General features: G+C 48.9%; 1 protein-coding gene across 3 annotated transcripts in view; it reads left to right on the top strand.

The window, feature by feature from the left end:
• Sh3pxd2a (SH3 and PX domains 2A) overlaps positions 1-22,923 on the top strand; it is a 215,097-nt gene that overhangs the window by 40,118 nt on the left and 152,056 nt on the right. For all 3 annotated transcript variants that reach the window (XM_048807272.1, XM_015494748.2, XM_015494747.2), the window contains exon 2: positions 6,248-6,328. In XM_048807272.1, coding sequence (XP_048663229.1) covers positions 6,248-6,328 — 81 coding nt within the window. The remainder of the gene's footprint in view (positions 1-6,247; positions 6,329-22,923) is intronic.

Below are 22,923 nucleotides of genomic sequence, written 5' to 3'. Positions count from 1 at the left end.
TGGCAAGGCCTCAGATTGGCAAAGACCCTCGCATCCAGTCAGATGTATTTGTATTTTACCCCTTGGCCTCTGGGGCTTGCCTCTGGATTGGAGAACAGTCTCCAAGGGTGTCACCAGCCACCTCTTGGTTGTTCCAGACTCTGTAGGTTTTCTCTCATTAGTCAGTCATTACCACGATGTGCCCAGTGGACTGGCAGGCCAAGAGAAGGGGAAGACGCTTTCTGCTGAGAGGGACCCCTGGGAGGGAGATGGACTCACCCGTGTTAAATAGAGACCAGCACAGCACTGTCAAGCACTGGCTCATTCTGCACCAACAATTAGCAGACAAAGGCAGATATAATAATTGGCTAATTGTGAACACAGACCATGAGCACTGCAAGAGATGGACATAGGCTTGTGAGGCTAATGGGGGCCCAGGTCAGACGTTGGCACCCAGGGGGGCTCTGTCTCTGGATGCAGCCGGTGGTGTAACACCAGGGAGGCTCAGCAGGCACAGCAGGGAGGAGACAGGGAATTGGCCTTGTTTGGTGTAGCTGCTTGTACCAGAAGCAGTCCCGGGTCCTCTGCCATGCTGGGTGGTCTGGATCTACAGAAGGAGCCTGGCTGAATTTGGGACTTATTGCCACTCTTCCCCCAACCTGCCAGATAAGAACTTAGTACATGGAGCAGTGTGAATGGAAAGGTAGAATTTATTAGCACCTTGCGGTGGGGAGGGGTGGCATTAATTTCTTGGGGGAAGTACTTGGCGTGATGAATTTCAGTAGGAGGCCGTAGCAATGATCATGTCGCCAGATGTAAAGTCCCTTTTATTGACTGCAGGATTGTGTTTGTTCTGATTTCAGGGGCCATGGTCTTTAGCACTTAATCCCAAATGTTAGGCCTCTCTCCATCCATAGACTTGGGGGAGTTGAGGAACTGAGACTGAGGTGATCCTGTGACCTCAAGGACGCTAGAAAATAGTGACAGCCCACGCAGCGGAACAAGGTGTCCCTTTTTCTGCATGGATGTATAGTCTGAGAACTAGAGAATAGGTTGGATTTCACCTCTGCTTGTCCCTTGACTAGCAACTTTGGGCAGTGGACAACTTATCCAATTGTATGCCATGGCCCTGGTCCTAGCCAGCTGATTCCAGCCCCATGGTGGGGACAGCAGGTATAGGAAGCTGGTCATTGAGTTTCCATTTGGCCAAGGGCAGGGTCAGCTGGCCAGGGTCCAGGAAAAATAAGATCTTCCTCAGTAAATGGAGCAGCGGTGCCATGGAGATGTGCAGTGGCCACCACCACTTCTAGCTCTTGCCTCTTGTTGTACTGTGTCAGCAGATGGGGCACAGGTACTTACCAGAGCTTTCTGATTGAGCATGGGTGGGTCCTAGGCCTTCTAGCAATGTTTGGGCCATCTATTTTTGGGTATTGATCCATCAGCCCAGATCCTATATGGGCACCCATCCCTCCACAGAACCAGACTGGGCCTCATCCTCTGTGTTCTAGGGTTGAGCTGCAAGTCTGATTTGCATCCAGGTCATGGTCTTGTTGGAGCACAGTTAATGGAGGAGAGAAGTACCCACTGGGAAGACAAGTTTGGAAAGCTTGGATTTGGCTGGCCACCTGAGCTGGGGGACAGAGGGCAGCCCGGTGCAGCCTCACATGGGTCATATGAGAGCGCCACACTTGTGCCTGCAGTGGGGGAATTCTCCACACAGGTAAGCCAGCAGGGGACTGTGACCGCATGGCCTCCTGCGCCTGGGCTGACCCAGGGGAAGCTGCACGCAGTTGCTGGTCTCTAATGAGGCTTCCTAGCCGCCCACCATCTGCCCAAAAGGGCCGGAGACGGGGAAATAGAATCCGTGCATTTCAAAATCCAGAAGGAAGGGAAACTCCACCCGGGAAACATAACCCCAAGTACTGTGCTTGGAAGCAGGATGTTTAATTGCCAAACCTTTCTTGAGACCCAGCTGCCGGGTAATGTTATCTTGGCTGCTCCTGAGACCAGAGGGGGTTTATCTGGGCCCCTGACGCAGGCTCGGTAAACAGAGCTGGCTTTCTCTGGTGACCTCCGCCCTGTCCCCCTTTCCAGCACCTGCTCTTTCTCTGCAGTTTATCTCTAAAGTTTCCAGTGCCAGCAGGGAGACTTAAGAAACTCTGGTGTCAGGGTAGGGCTGCTAGGAATAGGCCAGGCTGGAATTTTGTGTCCCCATCACTCATTTGGAGGGATAATCTAGGATATTCAAGGTTTGGAAGAAAGCAGACAGGCCGATGAGAGAACAGGCTCTGGAGACTGTCCCCGTGTCCTGGGCTTATCTCTAGAGAGGACTTTGACTATTTCCTCAATGCAGGGAGCCTCTCACACATCCCAGAAACTTCAGAGAAACTGAGAGTCTACCCCCTGCCATTGTGTCATGCTTGTGCCACCTGGGGCATGGGAAGGGAGGAGCAAGGTGTCAACAGGAGCAGTTCTTTGCCAAACAAGGGAATAAGTTTTTTTGTTTGTTTGTTTGTTTTTTTCGGGGGGAGGGGGTATGGCCCTGTCCTGGCTGTGTGGCTATAACTGATAAGGGTCATAGGGACAGTTTTCTGTCACCCCTTTCCTCTGACCAATTCTCTACAGCATGCATTTTTGGTGTGGGTCCAGGTCAATGGACCCACAGAACAGAAATGGTTCCTATAAGTTTTCAAAAGACAAAGGACTTTTCCAAGGGGGGGGGGCATGTTTAGTCATGTGCCAACTAGTCCTAGGCTAGGAATTTGGGGGGTCTGTGTCCCCATCCCAGCTTTTCCACTAAGAATGAGCACCCTACAGTGATAACTGAGCATGCATCAGGCCTTGCAGCCCTGAAGGTGGTGACCACTGTATGGGGGAGTCTGAGGGTCTGGGAGGCTGGGCTGAGGTCTCCCAGCCTCTAACAAGGTGGTGGTGGGAGTGCAACCTGGCTGTGGCTGTCTCCAGAATTCACTCCTTACCTGACCATCCCCATTGCCAAGACACCGTGCTGGGCCCTAGGTTCCTCTTCCGCCAAAGAAGAGGCCATTTAGCATGTGTGAGTCCCTGGGTTTGATCCTCAGCACCACACACACACAACACACACACACACACACACACACACACACACGCCTCCCCAGATCCCAGCTGCCAGGGACTGTGAGCCTGTGATTAATTCTCTCTGGGAGGTGAAGGGAAGCTCCTAATTGCTCCGCAGGGTGGAGGGTGGGTGTTAAGCCCTTCCTCTGGGCTCCACTTGGTTGGCCCAGGAGAAAGGCTGCTGTCTGTGTCCTGCAGGGGCATTCAAGGGCTTTCTCTCCAGGCTGGCAAGGCCACTCGGGGCCTCCTTAGGTTCAGCAGGCAACACCTGGCAGGTGCACACAGCTGCTCCCCGCCTGGGGACCTGTGGGAAGGGAAAGTGCAGATGGAAGTGGGGCTGGGGAGAGATGGAGCCGGAGGTCAGCAGCGGGAATGGGGTGGGTTCTAACGTGTGGAAATCCCAGCGCCTCCTGCCTCATCAGTGAAGCCTCTGGTGCACACGGTTCCTCTGTGGTGGTCTGGGTTCATAGCAGTCCTAACCACCGGCTTCTGTCTGGGCCCAAATTCTGTCTCTTCTTGGTCTTGAGCTCTCAGGGTTGCCTATACTGCACCCTGTCTCCACCATGTTCCTCTTGGCCACCCCCCTGAGCATGTGCTGGCTCACACTTTTCAGGTCACCTGCAGCTTTATTTTAAAAGATATCTTTCAGGCCTGATCAAGTAGTTTGATTACAATATTCACACTCCCACATTTTCATATAGGGAGATAGTCCAGGGGCTATGGTTTGAGTGTCCCCTCCAAGCTCAAGTTGACATTTAATTTCCAGGTAACAGTGTTAAGAGGTGGGTCCTTTAAGAGGTGAAGCGGTCATGTGGGCTCCGCTCTCCTAAATGGATTTATGCTGCCATCGTGGGAGTGGGTTCCTGATAGAAGGATGAGTTCAGCCCTGATTCCTTTCTGTCTCTTGCATTCAATTGCCTTTCGACCTTATGCCATGGGATGACCCTTGCCATATGCCAGCACCATGGTCTTGGATTTCCTAGAGTCCAGAACCAAAGCAACTTCTATTGTTTATAATTTACCCAGTCTCAGGTATTGTGTTGCAACAGCAGAAAATGAACTAAGATATCCAGTATGGTCAAGAACATGGGGTGTGGACTCAGCTAGATTGGGTTCAAGTTTTTTGCTTAATATGTTACTGGTTATGGAGCTCAGTCAAGTTACTAACTTCTTTGAGCCTCTCCTTTTTCCTGTGCCATGTGAAGATACCACTGGTTGCTACTTTGTGGGGCTGAAGATTAAATGAGGTATAAATACTTTATACTGTATAAATATAGGTATAAATACTTTATACTGTATATAAATAGGTATAAATACTTTATACTGTACTAGCATGTCGTCACATTTGATTACCGAAACATAAGCTAACACTTCGTTAGCTAAGTGGTTTTACAATTTATTGTATGAGACATACATTTACATATGATATAAACCAAAGCATATCCGTGTCTATTTATTATAATAAGTCAATAATTTATTTTGAGCTTGTGAAGGTAGGGATGGCCTTTTATTTAATGTTCTTCCTTATCAGGATCTCATGTCAGAAATCTCTGATGGCAACATCCAGTCCTAGTTGCCTGGCTTTATGGCTCTTTCCTCAGTTGCATTTGGGAACAAATTCTCCCCGCAGCATGAGTCTGGCTCCGTGACTTAGTAATGGAAGGGGAGGAAGCACAGTTACCTGAATGCCAAGCATGCAACCTGGGCATTCACGGGCAAGCCCCGGTCCAGGCAGCAAGGGAGGGCAGCCAGTGTGTGCCCAGGGTCTAAATGCTGCTCTTCGCTCACATTCTCTCCCCTCACCATGGCCTGGACCCTAGCCTTCTCTGGCTACGTTGGTCTCCTCACTGGTAGTGTCCCTCCAGACCTCTGTAATCAGAATCACTAGGCAAAGCCTGGCAATGTGCATTTTTGCAGGTCTCCCAGGGAATTCTGATAGGCATCCTGGTGTGGGAACCACCACTGGGGACTTACAGCTTCTGCCTCTCTCCTGAGGTCTCACCTGGGTTACATCTGGCCCAGGTACTCACGGAGTTCAGCACAAGAGCCCTGTGGTTATGGGAGATGGCCCAGCTCTCTAACTAAGGCCTCTCCCAGGAGGAACAAAAATAGTGGGAACAGCAGGCCGGATTGTAGGCAGGAGCTCTCTCTTCTTCTCCAGCAACCTAATGGCCCAGACACCTTCCAGAATGGTTTGAGGCAGTAGCCCTGCAGAGCCTGAGGGGGCCTTGGGAACTGGGGTGACAGTCTGGCCCTGAAACACCTTCATTGCAAGAATCCCACAGAGAAAAGGTCGCAAATGAGCTAACGTCTCTTCTGTGAATCTGCTTCTTATTTTACAATCCTGTTTGATTGTTCAATGTAGCAAGATCTTTCCGAGTACCTGCTCTGTGCCAGGCACCAAGCTAAGACTTAGGGACACTTAGGTGACTTGCAGTTCTCTGAAGGGCTTATGGTCTCTGAAGCATTGTTCAGAGTGAGCTGAGGATGAATGCAGCGGAATAACTTGGGCTTATTGAAAGTGTGGATGTCCGAGTCCCCGTGCCCTGGTCTGCCTATGCAGAATTTTAGTGAGTGGGACCTAGGTACATATAATTTTGGAAGATCCCTCATGGAATCTTCTAAAATTACTCTAAAGTTTGAGAACCAGTAGATCAACCACCTTAAAAACAAAACAAAACAAAAAAAACGTAATGACCCCAATTTTATGTTCATTGTATATACATATAAAAAAGGAAATTAGGGGCTGGGATTGTGGCTCAGTGGTAGAGTGCTCACCTAGCGCGCACAGGGCCTTGGGTTTGATCCTCAGCACCACATAAAAATAAATGAATGGAATAAAGATATTGTGTCCAACTACGACTAAAAAAATAAATATTTTTAAAAAGAAGGAAATTAAAACCACTTGTTTTAATCTTACCCTTCTAAGAAAATCATCATTAACATTTTATCGAATGTTCCTCTAGATGTGTGCAGGTCTGCATGTGGGTGCAATGTATTCAGATGTATATTGTAGCATCCACATGGTACCTGACATTCATTTCTAGGGGGACAGATGGGACAAGAAGCATGGCCCTGGCCCTGGTGCACCTACACACATGTAAAAGATGTCCAGCACAGCTTGAAGGCTTGCCTTGGTCACCTGCTCACCTGCTCTTCCCTTTTCCCACAGGTATACATTATCAACGTGACTTGGTCCGACTCTACCTCCCAGACCATCTACCGGAGGTACAGCAAGTTCTTTGACCTGCAGGTGAGTTGGCTGGAGCTCAGATGGTGGCCCGAGTCTTTCTGATGGACTGGCCTCTCATGACGTCCCTCGTCTAGAGAGCCCCCATCAGAGCCGTCATGGTTGGAATTGAGGTTGGTGCAGAGGGACAGATGAGGGAAGCTGTGCTTGTCCGTCTGGGATATGGCACGCAGACACTCAGGGCATTATTGACTTGCTCAACAAAGAGGCAGGAGGATGGCTGTGGGTGCTACGGCCTGAGCAGACATGTCTATAAACATTCAGGATGAGACAAAAGCCGCCACATCATTTCAGGCAAAGAAAAGCAAACATGAGGAGAAAACCGAAACAGAAAATAAGCAACTTTTTGAACTCCAGATGCAAACTGGGCATACCACTGTGTCTGCCTAACCAAATAAGGCACTTACCACCCAGTCTGTACATGTGGATGGTAGGTGTGTGTCTCTAATTCACACAGGCGTTGTTCTCACAGGGGGGTGGTATTACAGAGCCTGCAGTTACCACTGCAGACACCCCTTGGTGCCAACCAGTTTAGTTAGTCTTCTTTTAGTGACAAGTGACACTTTTACATTTATGCTGGTTGAGACGAAAATATATCTGGGAAGCTTATGCAGCCTACCAGATGGAGAGAAGAGCAGTGACTTTGGGCAGACCTAAGCCCCAGATCAGCTTTCCCTCTGTCTTTTCTTTGTTTCCCTCTGACACTGTCCTCAGCTTCTATTCCCTCACACCCTGGGGTGCTTGACTGTGAAGAGTTCTTGAATTTCTTATCTGTGGTTCCCAACAGCAGACACACTGACTCTCTCCCAGTTCCAAGTTGACAAACACAAGGGAAGACTCTGATTGGCCTAACTTGGGTCAGGTGCTCTTTCTCGACCAATCAGAATGGCCAGGGATAGAAGGCCATATAGAACAGACAAGGCCACCAGGGAGTCTACTTCTATGTGTCAGAGGCAAAAGTCAGAGAAGAGAGAGAGTCATTGCAAGTTGACTGAGGTATTCTAGATTCTTCCTCAGGGTGTGAACTTGGTTACACTGAGGTATTCTGGATTCTTCCTCAGGGTGTGAACCTGGTTACACAGACCAGAGACACCCACTCCTAGCCCTCAGGACAAGAGTTCACTCCTTTGCTTGCTTGCAGGCCTTTGATGGTGGGTTATCTGAGAGGCAAGACTGAATGTTTACCCCCTAATACCTGATTTTATCTCCTGTCCTTATTGTGCTTCCTCTGAGACAAATCAAAGGTAATTCAGCTTCCTATATTACCTTCCTTTATTCCCTGGTCATTCTGACTGAATGTCCCATTGCATATGGGATTGAGAGCCATTCCTTATCCTCTGCCTTCTTTCTCTTCCTCTTTCAGTTCCTGTCCAATCTCCTTGGGTCCTTCCAGCATAAACTGGTGGGATTTGCTGACACCCCATCAATGAGTACAGTGTGCCGGACAGGAAATGATAACTCAGTTGGGGAGAGGCAACCTGAAAGGGCTCATTGATGAGTGGGATGAGGTCTGAAAGCCAGTGGAAACTTCCAAATCAGGACTTTTCTTCCCCCCCTTCCGTTCTGGCCCCCTACTCCCTCCCTAGAATCTCACAAGAAAGGAATTTGCTTCCCCTCTTCTCCCTTGCCCAGAGGGCTCATTTCCTGCATGTTGGGAGGGGACACAAGCATGGAACAGCTTGTCGTGATGGCCAGGCTTGTCCTTGTGGGTCCTTACCATCAGTGTGCCATTATCTGTGGTTCCCACATCTGCAGATTCAACCAACTGCAGATCAAAAATATTTGGGGAAAAAAGTTTCTCTGAATATGTACAGACTTTATTCCTTGTCATTATTCCCTAAACAGTGCCGTAGAATAGTTGTTTCCAAGAAATCTAGAGATTTAAAATACGGGAGGATCTGCACAGGTTATATGCAAATACTGTGCCATTTTATATAAGGGACTTGAGCACCAGATATTTTGGTATTGGTCCTGGAACCAATCTTCTGTGGACCCCGAGAAATGACTGCAGATACAGCTGGAGGGGGTTGAGCTGGACCTTTGGAATTTAGCCTTGGAATCCAATATAGCATCTTTGCGAGCCCCTTCACACACCATGTGACTTCTCCCATTCATTTTCACTTTCCATAGTGTTCATTCACTTATTTTCATGACTTTCTTATTTATCAGGATTGCTGGTTTTAATATGGTAGCTCCTATAGAGGAAGAGAAAACAGAATGTGTAACTCTGGTTTTCTAAGAGGCTGTGTAGAGAGGCATGTTGCCTGAGACTGGTTCCTGACTGTCATCATGTAACTCTGGAAAGGTCCTTTAACTGCTCCAGACTCAGTTCTCTGATGTGCAGAATGAAAACCTGGATGGTATTCACTTGGCAGGGTTGTCCTGAGGATTTGATGAGGTATCACAAGTGATGAGATGTTGGGCTGTGCTGTCCAAGGGGCCGGGGCTTTGGATCTATCCCATGTGTGCTTCACCCTGCAGATGTCCTGCTGTGTGCTGGAGTATTCAGAGTATGCAGGCACAGCCTCTCTCTGGAAGGGGCCTCTGGGGCAGGCCAGAGTAGATGGGAAGCACGGGTGGCCCACAGGCCTGGTCTCAGAACCATCTTGCCCCTCCCCTTTCTGACTGAGCCCCACCTCCCCCTGACCATAAAGGCCCAGGCTCAAGAAGCCAGCCCAAGGAAAACTGCATGTGGTTCTGGGCCTTCTTAGGGCTACAGACCCATTGGTGAATCTGGTAGAAACCTTTTCCCCAGAAAAAGCGCAAATACGTACAATTTTACTTACAGCAGCAAGTTTTCACGGACCCCCAGTGGGCCTCTAACAAAGAGCCACCGAGCCAAACTAGTTTAGATCATGAATTTTGCATTCCTTTCTGGTGCTGCTTGGGCACCATTTGGGGATCTATATATGGCATTCTGAGGATCACATGTGGCCTGGATACCCCTTTGATGGTACCCTGGGCCACACTCCCCCCCAGCACAAGTTGGTTACTCTGTCCCCAGTGTGGGTGTCCTTATGTATTCCCCCTGATTTCTCCCCTGCCACATGGTGTCTTTTGCCTCTGGTGGAGGTCAGGTTACCACAAGAAGGCCTTGGGTTCCCACCTCTAATGTAACTCAGGAATCGTGTGCAAGGTGATACCAAATGAACCTGACCCTCCTCTGACAGTGAGTTGAGGGCCATGGGGTATATTCAGATCCAATCTCATCCAGAAAAGCACACTTCCATTTTTCCCTCTAGGGGGCCAGCAGGGAGATGCACAGCCATGCCCTGCCCTGCATGTCCCAAGCCATGAGGTCAGAGAGCAATTAAAAGGTGCTGTATTGCAGACCTGACCAGAACCCCCAGACTGGGCTTTTCATTTCTCTCTGCTGCAGAGTCCAGGCCAGCACCATCCCCCACCCCACTCTATTCACACTGAGATTCGGGACGTCACTCTGGGTTCCCATCTTCCTCTGCCGGGACCTGACTGCTCTGTACATGGAGAAAAATCCCTGGGCATGGACAGGTTCAGGCACACAGCTCAGCAGCCAGCCCCGAGGGGCAGCAAGAGGGAGCCAGCGCCAGAGGGCTTGCACTTGTGACCTCTTTGAGGTGACCCATGGCATTACTGAGCCCGCTACAGGGCACTTAGACCTCTGATGGTACACAGGTACAGAGAAGGTGTGCAGAGAAGGTAGTTCTTCATAGGCCATAGTGGAAATTGCAGGGCTAGGGGAGAGAAGGCAGAGAAGTCAGAGATGGCAGGTAAGTGCTCCTGCAGCGCTTACCCAAGCCTTAGCCTGGGCAGGGCAGATCCTGTTATCTAGCTGCTCCCTTCCCACCCTGCCACACACCTTCCTCTCTGCTGGCTAACTGCTTCTGGCAAAGCCCCCAGTTAAGGTTGTCAGATAAGTACCAAATGTCCTATAAACTGAATTTCAGATAAATAACAAATCCTTTTTTTTTTTTTGTCTATGTATATTCCAAATATTACATGGGAAGTACTCACACTAAAAAAGCAATTTGTTCTTTATGTAAAATTCAGAAGTTTACTGTGTGTTCTGCATTTTTATTTGCTCAATCTGACAGTCCAACCCTGGCTATGTGAGTGGTGAGAGTGGAAGCACAAAGAGAATGAGACACATAAGCCTGCTCAGAGCTTGCCAAGGCATTTGTGCTTTGCAGAGCAAAAATGGCACAGGCTGAGAAGCAGACTTGAGCAGGACAAGGTCTCTTTCTCCCGGGAGTCTATATCTAGTGGGGAGAGAAGACTTTTATTTATTTATTTATTGGTACTAGGGATTTAACCCAGGGGCACTCAACCACTGAGCTACATCCCCAGCCCTTTTTATTCTTTGTTTTTGAGACAGGGTCTTGCTAAATTGCTTGGGACCTTGCAAAGTTGCTGAGGTTAGTCTTGAACTTGCAATCCTCCCTCAGCCTCCCGAGCTGCTGGGATTATAGGCATGCATCACCACGCCCGGTGGAGAAAAGATTTTTTAATAATTAGTTCACTGTAGATGAGATAAATACTAGATTGGGGTACAAAAAACATGCTCTGCGGGATTGGGGTTGAGGCTCAGTGGCAGAGTGCTTGCCTAGCACATGCGAGGCACTGGGTTTGATCCTCAGCAGCACATAAAATAAGTAAAATAAAGGTATTGTGTCCAACTACAGCTAAAAAACTTAAAAAAAAAATGCTCTGTGATAAAGAGGAAGGAAAGTGCATTTTTCCTGGGAGGCAGACAGAGTACACCCATATAGTCTCAATTGGTGGTGGTAGCCTGGAGTGATAGACATATGCCCCCATCCCTCCTTTGGGGGGATTTGGTTGGGTTTTGAGAACCACAGTTATTGGAGTAAAGTGTGTCCCTAATTTATTTGTTAGCTTGTTCACCCATGTATTTCTGCTTCTTCCCTCCCTCCCTCCTTCCCTCCATCCATTCAACAGGTAGGCAGTGTCTGCCCTCCTCATCGCCGGTGGTGTGCTAGGCTCTGGGGGCACACTGATATGGTTCCTGATTCCATGGGACTCACAGTTTAGTGGGCAAAGTCAGATTCTGCTTTTAAAAAGGCAAACAATACTTTACACTCTTCCAGATGTGCAGAGAAGGTGCCATAGACATATGACAAGGAAACTTTATACTCTGGGCTTGTAGCAGGCTTCCTTGAGGAAGTGAGTTTTATCTCACAGATTGATGAGGTATTTTATCTAGTTTTACTTTTGAGATCTGGAATTCTTTTGTGCTTCTAAGAAGATTCTTTCCCCAGACAAATGCATGAGCACACACGTGCCCCAGGCGCGAAAGCTTTGAGACTCGTGCTAATGCTATAGCCACTAGCCACATGTGGCTCTTTAAATTTACATTAATTTTAAAATTTAAGAATGAAATTAAAATTTTAGTCCCTTGGCTGTACTTGCCACACTATGAGTACTTAGTAGCCACAGTGGCTAGTGGCTCTGTGTTGAGCAGATGGGATGTTCCTATCATCACAGAAAGTTCTGTAGGGCTGTGCTGCTATAGACCATCTTACATACAGCAGGCTCTGTCTGGCTTCATGCCTATCCCAGAGTGCTCAGCAGCCCTGCCAGGCCCTCCTCATATTACCTGCTAAAATCTTCTAGGGCCTCAGCAAGAAGAGGGTGACTATGTCCTGCATGATTTTCCCCATCAATAGAGCATTTCAGCAATTCCATACACCTCAGTTTCCAGAGAACCAGGTCAGTTTCCAGAGAGGACTTCAAGAGCATTTCAGATGTCAAGTTGAAAACAGGGAAGAGGTGAAGCTCTTGATTTCTAAAAATAACTCCCCACTTCACCCTGTGGGACCAGGGAAAGGAGCTGTCCCAGAGAGAGCTGGGCAGGACAGGGCCTAACTTTGAGGCCTGTTTGGTTATAAGGGGGCTGTCTTGCATTAAGGGGAGGAGGAGGAGGGTGAGGGGCCACAGATGCCCTTTAAGTTGCCTTCTCATTGGCAGCTGAACCACATTTCCCCTCTCTGTCAATTTCCTTGCACAGGTCCTTCACTTTAAGTGGCTTCCCCATGACCTGCTCCTCTGAGGAAGGACCGGAAGGCTCTCTGAAGCCCTGGCTCTATCGGGGGTTGTTTCACAGCCTGACCTACAAGGCGCTGGGCTGCAGTAATTTCTCTGCAAACATTGGCTCCGTGGTGCTGCTGGTCCTTTAGTCTGAACCCTGGCCAGCAAGTGCACTGGGTCAATATTTGATCAGAGCTGGGAGAGGCCCTCAGCTTTCCCTGCACCACTTGGAAAACAGAGTCAAGAGAGCTGTTCAGGTCTGCTCGTTTGCTCTGAAGGACTTAACCTATTTTGAAGAGGTTTTATCTCTCTTCCTTATTCATTGCTCCAGACGCTGCCCACGTAGCCACCCCAGGGTGAGACTCACTTTCCAGCTCTTGAATAGCCTGACTAATGATGAGTGAGCAAAGCTATATTCCCTGAATCGCTAATACCCAGCATTGGATGGATGCGGGTTTGGATGTGGGTGTGGGTGTGACATAACTTATGGATATTTATGGGATTGTTACATTTTTAGAATCAGAAGAATTCTTATTCTAAATCTTTCTCTTTACGGGTAAAGAACTTTACTGATTTTTTATTTATGAAATTTATGAATTTTATTTCAGTTTGTGGTCCAGAGTAGACCTCAGCTGATTTCCAACTGGGTGATCCTGGTGTGTGGCAGGAATCAACCTGAGAGCAAGAAGGTTTCTCCTTTCCTGCAGATCTCTGCCTTTTAAGGAACATGTTCTAGATCATTGACCCTAGATGAGAGGCAAGAGGTCAAATCCTGGGGAGGTAACTTAGCCAGTTCCAAAAATGATTTTATGCCAAAGAGGTTCTGACACCCTTTGTGCAGATATGGTAGCTCCAACCCAGCATTGGGATATGCTGTGGCCCATTGTGATTGCTTACACAGAAGAGAACATTGACCTTGACTGAGGTCAGTCCCAGTCCCAGGAGGGCTCAAAGAGCCTCCTGTTCTTTGACATGATGACAATGGGAAACAAATGACGATCCACAGAGGAAACAAATGACCATCCAAAAGCCAACTGTGGTATTCTCATGCGGCTTAGTTCCATGGTCAAAACAAATGTGATTGATCTCAGTTCCATGGACGAACCCCCCAAGAAATGTCAACGATCGAACAATTGAAAGTTTCAAGACAATATTTACAGGATGATGACAATTATTCAAACAACAATAACAGTAAGACATATCTTTTGCAGATACATATACAACACATGTATGTAGAAATTCTTAAGAGATCTAGAAGGTTGGTCACCATTATCTCTAGACAGGGGTTAGGGTACATGAGTTGAGGGAGAGATTGGTTAAAGGAGAACCTTAGCCTCATTTGGAAGGTTTTGCTGTTTCAAAAAAGAAAACTGCCCTCATGTGTTATTTGTAACATTAATATTTAATAACTAAAGAGTTAACTATTGGCATGGTGGCACACACCTATCTATCATCTGGGGCAGCTACTCAGGAGGCTGAGGCAAGAGGATCCCAAGTTTGAGGCCAGCCAGGGAAACTTTGTGAGACTCTCTCAAAATAAAATAAAAAGGACTAAAATGCTTGCCTAGCATGTTCTAAGTCCTGGGTTAAATCTCCTGTGCCACAAGAGAAAAAAGAAAAAAAAAGTTACCTTTGAGGCAAGGCAAGGCAAGTGGGAAATCTAAAATAAAATATATCACTTGTGGGGCTAGGGTTGTGGCTCAGTGGTAGAGTGCTTGCCTTGCATGCATGAGGCCATGGGTTTGATCCTCAGCACCACATACAAATAAATAAATAAATAAATAAAATTAAAGATATTGTGTCCATCTACAGCTAAAAAAATATTTTAAAAAATATATCACTTGTGGTCATTACAATAAAATAGGACATAAAATACAGGTTAAAAAGTAGACATTAAAAGCATATCTAGTAAGAGAAAGAAAATGGAATTAATTATTAAAAGCATATTGCCTTACTTTTCCTGGATTATCATTCTGGATCATTTCAGTAGAATATAACTGGTTAGATCTCATTAGAACCAACCCCTCAGACTTGTCCAAATTATCTTGTCAAACTAGAATCTTGTCTTGAAGTATTGCTTAAAATCCCTGAGCTAAATATAGAGCAAGAAGCCCTTTGGCAACAGTTCTTGTGTCAGGATGAAACCATAGTGAGTCAGGTAATGGTAGAGAGCCCAGTGGTTAGGGCATGTGCTCTAGGACCAGGGTGGCTGGATTCCAAGACCAGCTCCAGCCCTTACTAACTGTATAACCTTTGATGAGTTATTTAACCTCTCTGTGCCCCAGTTTTCCCATGCTTATAATGGGTCCAATAAAAATACCTGCCTCATAGGGTGTAATAGAAAGAATGAAATGAAACGATCCATGTGAAGTAAGCCCTTAGAAAAGTGAGGGAAGCTGAAACATTCTGGTTAGGACCTCAGAAACTTAACTCTAAGGGGAAACAGCCAGAGAGTCCCCACACCATCTAGAGACAAAGGTTTCTTCCTGTGCTCCATTAACATAGACTTCACTTTCGCCAGATAGCGTGGTCTGCCTCTGTACTGTAATCTCCATCCCATTTCCTCCCAGCAATGTTATTAAGAAAACACTATTTTTTAAAAAGTAATTATTGGCTGGCAGCTTTTCCTTGCTCTTGGAAAGAGGGAGACATCTTTCAGATGCCTGATGACACAGAGGGATTCCAGGGGAGCCCTTTGGGGCTTCTGTTGGTGCCCAGGAATTCCATAACTGGCTTTCCTCCCCCCCGGGGTGGGGGGTGGCTCCTCTTCCAGGCGCTCCCTTTCCTCCCACCCCTGGGACCGAAGGTGAACCCTAGTTTCTTTCCTGCTATGTACTCCTTGGGCAGGTCTTCTCTGGGGGACAGCATGCCAGGGCTGGGAAGGGCTGTGGCATGATAGGAGGAGAGGGCCTGGGTCACCTGGTCCCTGGAGGTAGGCTCAGGATGGGGAAGCTGCTTACCACTGAGTTTTCGTCTTGGGGTTTCATAGTGTTCAGCTGGAGGCATTGGGAAAAGTTGGGTTTACTTTTCTCCTCTAAGCACATGGCATTTGCAGCCTCTTGTGCAGTTGCCCAGCTCTGTGAGTTTGGAAAGACCCTTTTTTACAGGTGGGGCCTCTCAAATCTAGAGCAATTCGGGGCCTGGCTCTGAACAGATGGAGAGAGGGGGAGGGGACAGAGGCAGCAGGCACTAGTATCTGGGGGCTGTGCACATCTGTGCAGAAGGGAAACAAGCAGCAGGTGAGCTCAGGCCCTAAGAACCTCTATACAGGGCCAGCCACGCAGAGCCTGTGGGTACAAAGAACACAGAGGGGCTTATCCAGCCCTCTCACAGTCCAGAGTTGTGGCATTCTCCTGGTCCTGCAGGCATGCTCAGGAATCAGGCTTTTCCATACATGATCTGTGAGCTCCTTTTGGGTACCTGTGTGCATCAGATCCAGGTGCACACTTCTTAAGGCTCAGCAGTTCAGCTGAGTCTGTTCCTAACAGATGTAAAGCCCTGTCAGAGAAGTCCCTCTGGTATGCACTGGGAAGTCAGAAGCCATCTCTTCCCTTTGCCACCCATCAACATCTCTCTGAGGTCAGACTGGGATTTTTTTCCTTCCTTGCAAAGGGAAGCTCCTTCACAGACAGGGGGAGTCAGAAGAGCAGCTGGAGTATCCTGCAGGTATTAAGCCATGGCACTGGTCATTGGCTCTAAATTTTTGGAAGTCTTTTGAATGAGGGCTATGTGCAAATACCACAGTTATGAAAGGTACATGCTTGTCACAAAACAATGTTAACCATGTCCATTGGGGAATCATGTAGAACTGTGAGTTTTACAACCAGAGGCCCTTAGAGGTCATCTACCAGCATTTGTGTCACCATGATCATCATGCCCACTGCAGACATCTTTCATTGCTCATGGTAAATCTCCCAACCTGTGCCCCTGGCAGACATTATTAATCCACCATGAGCCCACACATCATCTCAGAATCTTTCTAAAACACAAAACCAAGCTGGGAGTGGTGGTGTTTGCCTGTAATTCCAGCGATTCAGGTGGTTGAGGCAGGAGAATTACGAATTCAAGGCCAGCCTGAACAATTTAGGGAGGCCCTAAGCAACTTAGTGAGACCCTGTCTCAAAAAATAAAAAACAAAAAGGGCTGGGGATATAGCTTAGAAAAGCACCCCTGGGTTCAATCTCTAGTGCTAAAAAAGGAAAAGAGAAAAAAAAATCTTCAGGAAGTCACCACCTGTCAGTTGGCAATGTCTTTTTGGGGTGAGACTGATTGACCACCCTCTGAGCTAGCTCCTTTCTATTATTGGACAAATGAAAAAATGAGACCCCAAGAGAGAAGTGATGTGCCCAAAATGATGGGAACAGCAAGTGACAGCTGAGTGCTCTAGGTTCTAGTTCATTTCAATCTGAGTTTCTAGCCCACCCAGAAGTCTTTCTGGTTTTGGGGTGAGGAGGGCAGGAAACTCCTGCTGCATCACAGAGAGAGCTCCTGGTGAGGGGTGAGGCACCATTCTCCCTCCCCAGAGAGAAGTTGCCTGTGCCAAGAAACAGAACTGTCTAGCTCCCAGAAAGGTCCACACGGCTCCCTCAGGCATGGGCGCTGCCTGGAGCGCAGCCCCTCTGCCTGCCCACCACCATAGACTCCTTCCTTGTGGGACAGTAAAACCTCAGCCCCACCAGGTGCAGCGTGAGTCAGCGGCACCACCCTGTGACTCCTGAGAGTTGCGCACCTTGTTTTCCTGGTAGAAGGTGTCATACCAGGGTGTGTTTGGGTGTCACATCAGGAAGGCTATGGAATGCAGTTGCTGCCTTGGTCACCTCCTCCTGCTCTGGTCTGAGGCCTAAAGGCCCGACCTAGAAAGCTCAGCTCTGTCCTCACCGGGTCCTCATCCACCCCTTTTTGGATAACCAATGGGAAGTTGGATGGAAAGTGCATAGGGGGACAGTGCGCCTTCTCCAAACTGGAGAATGACGGGAAGGAATGTCTTTGGTGGCCAGGTGAGTGACGCGTGTATGCGTGTGTATGTGCATGTGCGTGTGTATGTGCATGTGTGTGTGTGTGTGTGTGTTGCACACCCCAAAGCTTTAGCTGATCAAGTCGGTCCCTTCCTGCCAGGAGGAATTTCATGTCAATCCTGGCATCTGTGGAGGCGTGACAGCTAAGTGCCTGGCACTGTGCTTGTACTGGGGACCTCAAGAGGAAGGGGCAGGCCGGTGGCCCTGGTCTGGACAGGAGCTGTCAGCTGGTGGAAGAGTCTGGGCAGGCTGAATGCCCAGTGGGTGTTGCCCCAGAGAGGATCGAGCCCCAGTGTAGACCACGCCATCAGGCCTGTGTGCTGTGGCAGATAGCATGCTGTGTGACATGGGCCTTGGCATCCTGGACTGCCTACCTCCCACTGGTGATGGCAACAGTCAGCTTGCTTTTGCTTTGACTTCTATGGCAATAGGCATGTGGGCCAGCCAGAGTGAGCTGCAGGAGCCTGAGGTGTGGGCTCTTCTGAGGGAAGACAGAGTTTGTTCATCCCTCTGGGAGGTGATCTACCACCAGCAGGGCCCCTGGGAAATGGGAGCTGCATTGATTCCCCTCATCAGCAACCCACCACTCCACACTGGACCTCGGCCCCTGGGTGAATTTAAGGTCTGCAATCACCGGGTCTCAGGGAGGCTTGTTTAAATCAGACCACGGTGGGAGTCGCTGGAGAATTAGAGGTGCTTTCTTTATGTGATCAATTTAGCTGCAGCCAAAGAAAAGATATCAGATCTCCAGAGACCTCCACTGTAACTCTTCAAAAGGGCTTGTGAGTTCCTGGTGCCTAATCCTCAACTTCCCAAGTGGGGCAGTCCCTTGCAAAGGGAAAACTCAGGTGGTGCCATCAGTCTTACTTGCATTTGGGCCTTGGTCCCACCTCTTACCAGTTTTGTGACTGAGGGATTACCTAACTTCCAGGAGTTTCCACCATTTTACCTGCAAAATGGCTGTCATTACAGAATCTGCCTCAGAATGGTTGTGATTTTAAAGAGACAAGGCACAGGAAACCTTTGCCACCTGCCCCGAGCAGCTGTGAAGCATCAGTGTGAGTTGTGTGGAGTCTTAGCCTTTCTGAAGAAGGAAAGGGCTCCAGGTTCCCCCTGTGAACAGTGTCTACCCAACCTGGACCAGAGGAACATGTCCCCAGTCACCAGAGGTTCCTGGGCACCTTCAACCTGCAGTAAAAGTATGCTTGGAGACAGGCCTCCACGCCAGCCAGGGACTGACTTTATCTAAAAATTTTAGGAAGCCTTTATCTGGTACTCAGCCTTTATCTGGTAGCTCAGTGCTGGCTGGAGGGTTGGGGAGGAGGCTAGGATTGGGCAGTGGAGTCCATGAGACTAATGGACCACATTCAGATATACTTCAAAAAGAAAACCCAAACCAAACAGGAAGCGTGGGGCTGGTGCATGGGCTGGAGATGTCTGCAGAGTGTGGCTCAGCATGTGACAAACTGGCCATTCTTCCCACTGTGTCCCCTGTGGGCAGTTCTCTGAAGGCTGGCTGGCTCACTCCCCAAGGAGACAGGCTTGTTTTGTCCTGAGATTCCCAGGGTCTCCCTCCCCACTAGAGCAGTTTGAGGAGGAATCCCCAGTAGAAGGGTAGAGGGAACTCCTCTTCGTGTGCCCCTGGGGGGTGCTGGCTGGGCCTGTTCCTCCCTTCATTCAGCAGTACAAAGGGGCGGGTGGGGACCAAAGCAGAGAGACTGGGCCAAAATGCCCAAGTTTTAAGAAGATTGTGTAGGAGGCTCAAAAATGTATATCCTGCTGCAGCTTGCTAGGTCTACCTGATGGCACAGACTATGACCCTTCCCAGGTTCTGCGACAGCCCAACTGCTCTTGTGTCCTGGTTAGGTGGGGTGCTGGGAAGGTTGGTACTGACTTCCGGCTCCAAGGCTACTCCCAAGCTGGCTCCAATAGCTACTCCAAGGCTCTTCCCAAGCTCCCAAGCAAGCTCTTGGGAATCGAGGGCTCCATGCTGACAGCATAAGAGCAGAGGGAAGAGAGGGGCTCTGCTCACTTTAATCCCTGATCTCTACCTTCTTCAGCTTTTTTTTTTTTTTTTTTCCTGAAGTGGGGATTGAACCCAGGGCTGCTTTATCACTGAGATACATCCCCACCCCTTTTTATTTTTAATTTTGAAACAGGACCTACTTTTTTTTTTTCCTTTTATAGGAGGAAGGAGGGAGCTTTGTGGGGAGGGAGCTTTAAAGCCTGGAAGTACCTCAGCCAGGCGTGGTGGCACTCATCCGTAGTCCTTGCTATTCCTGAGCTATAGACTGAGGCAGGGGGATTGCTTGAGCCCAGGAGTTGGAGACCAGTCTGGGCAACATAGTGAGATACTGTCTCAAAAACAAAAAAGTCTGCAAGTACCTTGACCCATTTGAGAAAAAAAAATAATGGGGAATGGAAATGCTTGGACATGGGAGGGAGGGAGGCTTGTCATTCAGATGCCACCTGCTTGGCCTCTCTTCCCATCAGGAAGGCACATTGAGGATCAGGCCTGAAATCTCACTGCCTTGAACAGCAACCTCAGCCTGAGGAGACCACCAAGGGTCTGTTTTGGCCTCATTTCTGCCAAAATGTGCCATTTCTTTATTCAAAACTGATTTGGGACTAACTTTGATCCCATGAAGGCCAGGGCAATTTGGGGACCACATTTCTGGGCCATTTGGAGAATGAGCAGAGTGGAGCAGAACTGAGGCCAAGCATATGGTTTGGCTGGAAGGAGGCTCAAGCCTGTTCTCTTCCTTTCCTCGTTCCCCTTCTTCAGGGCCTCCCCCCTTTTTGGCCCTTGAGATTCGTGTGGGAGGGAGAAATGTCAGGCAGCCCTGGGAGGTAGTCTAGGAACCTTGGGAGGGGTCTCCAGGCAGGGTTAGGGAATAGCTGGAGACCCTGAGGAAGAAACTGGGCGACCCAGCCAGGACCCTGACAGAACAATAATGCCTGTCCAGGCAGAGCTCATTTCCACTGGGGGAGTGTCACCACCCACACTCTGGCCTGGCACCAATGTTCCTCTGGCCGTCTGTCCCAGATGTCTCTTTCACCACTCTTTAGCCTATGTGCTGGCCGGATGTGTCTTTCTAGAATTCTACTTTCACACTGTTCCTCCTCTGCTCAGCAGCCTCCAGAGGCTCCCTGTTTCCCAGAGCAGGAAGTCCAAGTTCTTCCCCTCAGTCTGAGATGATCCCTGCAGCTCTCCCCTCACACCGCCCAGTACACACCCACCCTGCTGTAGCACCGAGCTCCTGAGGCCCTGAGCATCCTCTGGGGTGAAAGGAAGAGGAGCAGCAAGTAGCCAGGCCACACACTGGGGTGCTGGGAGGAGGTGGGGTGCATTTCTGATTCCGTAGTAGGAAACTGCATCTCAGGTGCGTGTGTGTCCTGGGGAAGCTCTACTTGTTCATCCCAGAGCGGGCTCAGAGCTGACTGGCCAGAGCCCCTGGCCTGGAACTCTTGGTTACTAGCTCTCCAGATGATTGGCTGCCCTGGCATCGTGCCCTTTCCTCTTGGCCAAGGGGAGCTGAGGTTATACAAGGGCTGTCACCTTGGGTCAAAACTCAAGAGCCATAGGAAGGGAAGGGCTGTGAAGTCACAGGTGAAGGATCCTAGGGAAGGAGTGGTGGGCCTGGCCAATAGCTCTGGGCAGCTCCTTGAAAGCAGAAACGGGTAATGCCAGCATCAGAAATGAGATGATACCATGGGATTTCTTCATTTTAAAACTCCCCATTTATCAAGCATTGAGAGTAAGCCAGGTGCACCTGATCACCTGTACTACTTCATTTAATCCACACACCACTATGGTGCTGTTTTTACTCACCTTTTTACAGATGAGAAAAAGGTGACGTGGCCACAATCATGTAGCAAAGGAATAAGCTGGAATTCTGACCTCAGAGCTCCAGCGTTATAAGACTAGCTAGGATACTAATAATGGCAGAGTAGTGCTAAGAGATTTTGCAGATGAGTGGACTGAGGCTCAAAGAATAAGTAGGAATAATCGCACTTGGCATTTGGCAGCACTTTCTCGAGTGTCTTCTCCTTGGATCTTCACTACGCCCATGGATACAGGCAGAACAAGTATTTCACAGGTGGGGCTTCTGTCACCCAGAGAGGCCAAGTCACTTGCCTCAGTTGCCCAGTACATCCTTGGCAGGCTGGAACTGAAGCCCTCCTTTCGTGACTTCAATCCAGTGCTCTTTTTCCTGCACAAAAGCCATTGGTCAGCAGGTGGAATGGACACACTGTGGTGATTTAAGGGAGGCAAGGGAAGCCAGCCTGTTTGGGCATATTCTGGGCATCAGGGAGGGGCATCCTCAGGTTTGAGGAGGTGCCCCAGAATAGAGGTATTGGTTTCTTCTCTCCGAGTGCGTCTTCCTGCCGGTGGCAGGCTGTTAGCCCAGGCTGCACTATGTAGAATGTTAAATATCCTGGCCTCCCCCACCCCTGACGAGCCGCTGGAAAAGCCAGAGGCCTCCGCCCCATGCCTGGCCCACGCACACCAGCTGGGCAGCTCCCCCGGGGCCTCTAGATGTTCAGAGCCAGCCTGGGCCTGGCCAAGACCCCTCCCAAGCCTATTTGTCCCTCGCGGTCTCCCTGTTGCCTCCCTCATCACATGGTTATAGCCTCCTAAGCACTTTCCCTGGGACACAATTAGGGACACAATCTGGTATAACAAGAGTGACAATGACACAAGAGTGACAATAATAGCTGATGTGTACAGAGCACTTAGTGCCAGGCTCTGCGCCAAGCTCTTTACACACATCATCTCGCTTCATCCTCCCTCCCACCCTCCCAGGCGTGTTCTCTTACTGTCCCCATTCTACAGATGAAGTGTCTGGTTGGCCTGGATCTGCCTAGCTCTGCGCTATTTACTGTTCTTCACGTTTTCTAAAATGTTGTGTAAGCATCACTGTGAGTGCAGGAAGAGACTTTGGAAGAATATGGGTAGAAGCATTCCGTTTTAGAAGCGATGTCCTGGGCTGACTTCCTTCCTTCCTCTCTTCCTTCCTTCTTCCCTCCCTCCCTTCCTTTCTTGTTTTTTCTTTTACTGGGAATTGAACCCAGGACCTTAAACATGCTAGACACATGGTCTACCACTGAGCTTCATCTTCAACCCTTTTTACATTTTATTTTGAGACAAGCTTGCCCTAAGTTGCCCAGGCTGGCCTGAAACTTAGGATTCTCCAGCCTCAGCCTCCCAGATGGCTGGGACTACAGTCATGCCTCATTGCAGCCCAGCAGTTATATGTCATTTAAGAAGTGTGTTAGTGTTGGGGACTAAAGGGTTATATGCCCTCCACCAAATTCACATATTGAAATCCTAAGCCCCTGTACCTTGGGATGTGATCTTATTTGGAAACAGAGTCTTTGCAGATGTAATTAGTTGAGGTGAGGTCATCTTGGAGTAGGGTGGACCCCTAATGTGCTATGGCTGGTGTCCCTATTAAAAAGGGACATTCAGACACAGTCAGGCACCCACAGAGATCTCCATGTGAAGACAAAGGCAGAGATCAGGGTGATGCTTCTACAAGCCCACGATGCAGCAGA

This window comes from Marmota marmota, unplaced genomic scaffold (genome assembly GCF_001458135.2).
Source record: "Marmota marmota marmota unplaced genomic scaffold, marMar, whole genome shotgun sequence".
NCBI lineage: Eukaryota > Metazoa > Chordata > Mammalia > Rodentia > Sciuridae > Marmota > Marmota marmota.
The sequence above is the reverse complement of the archived record's forward strand: the minus strand, read 5'-3'. Positions and strand labels throughout refer to the sequence as shown.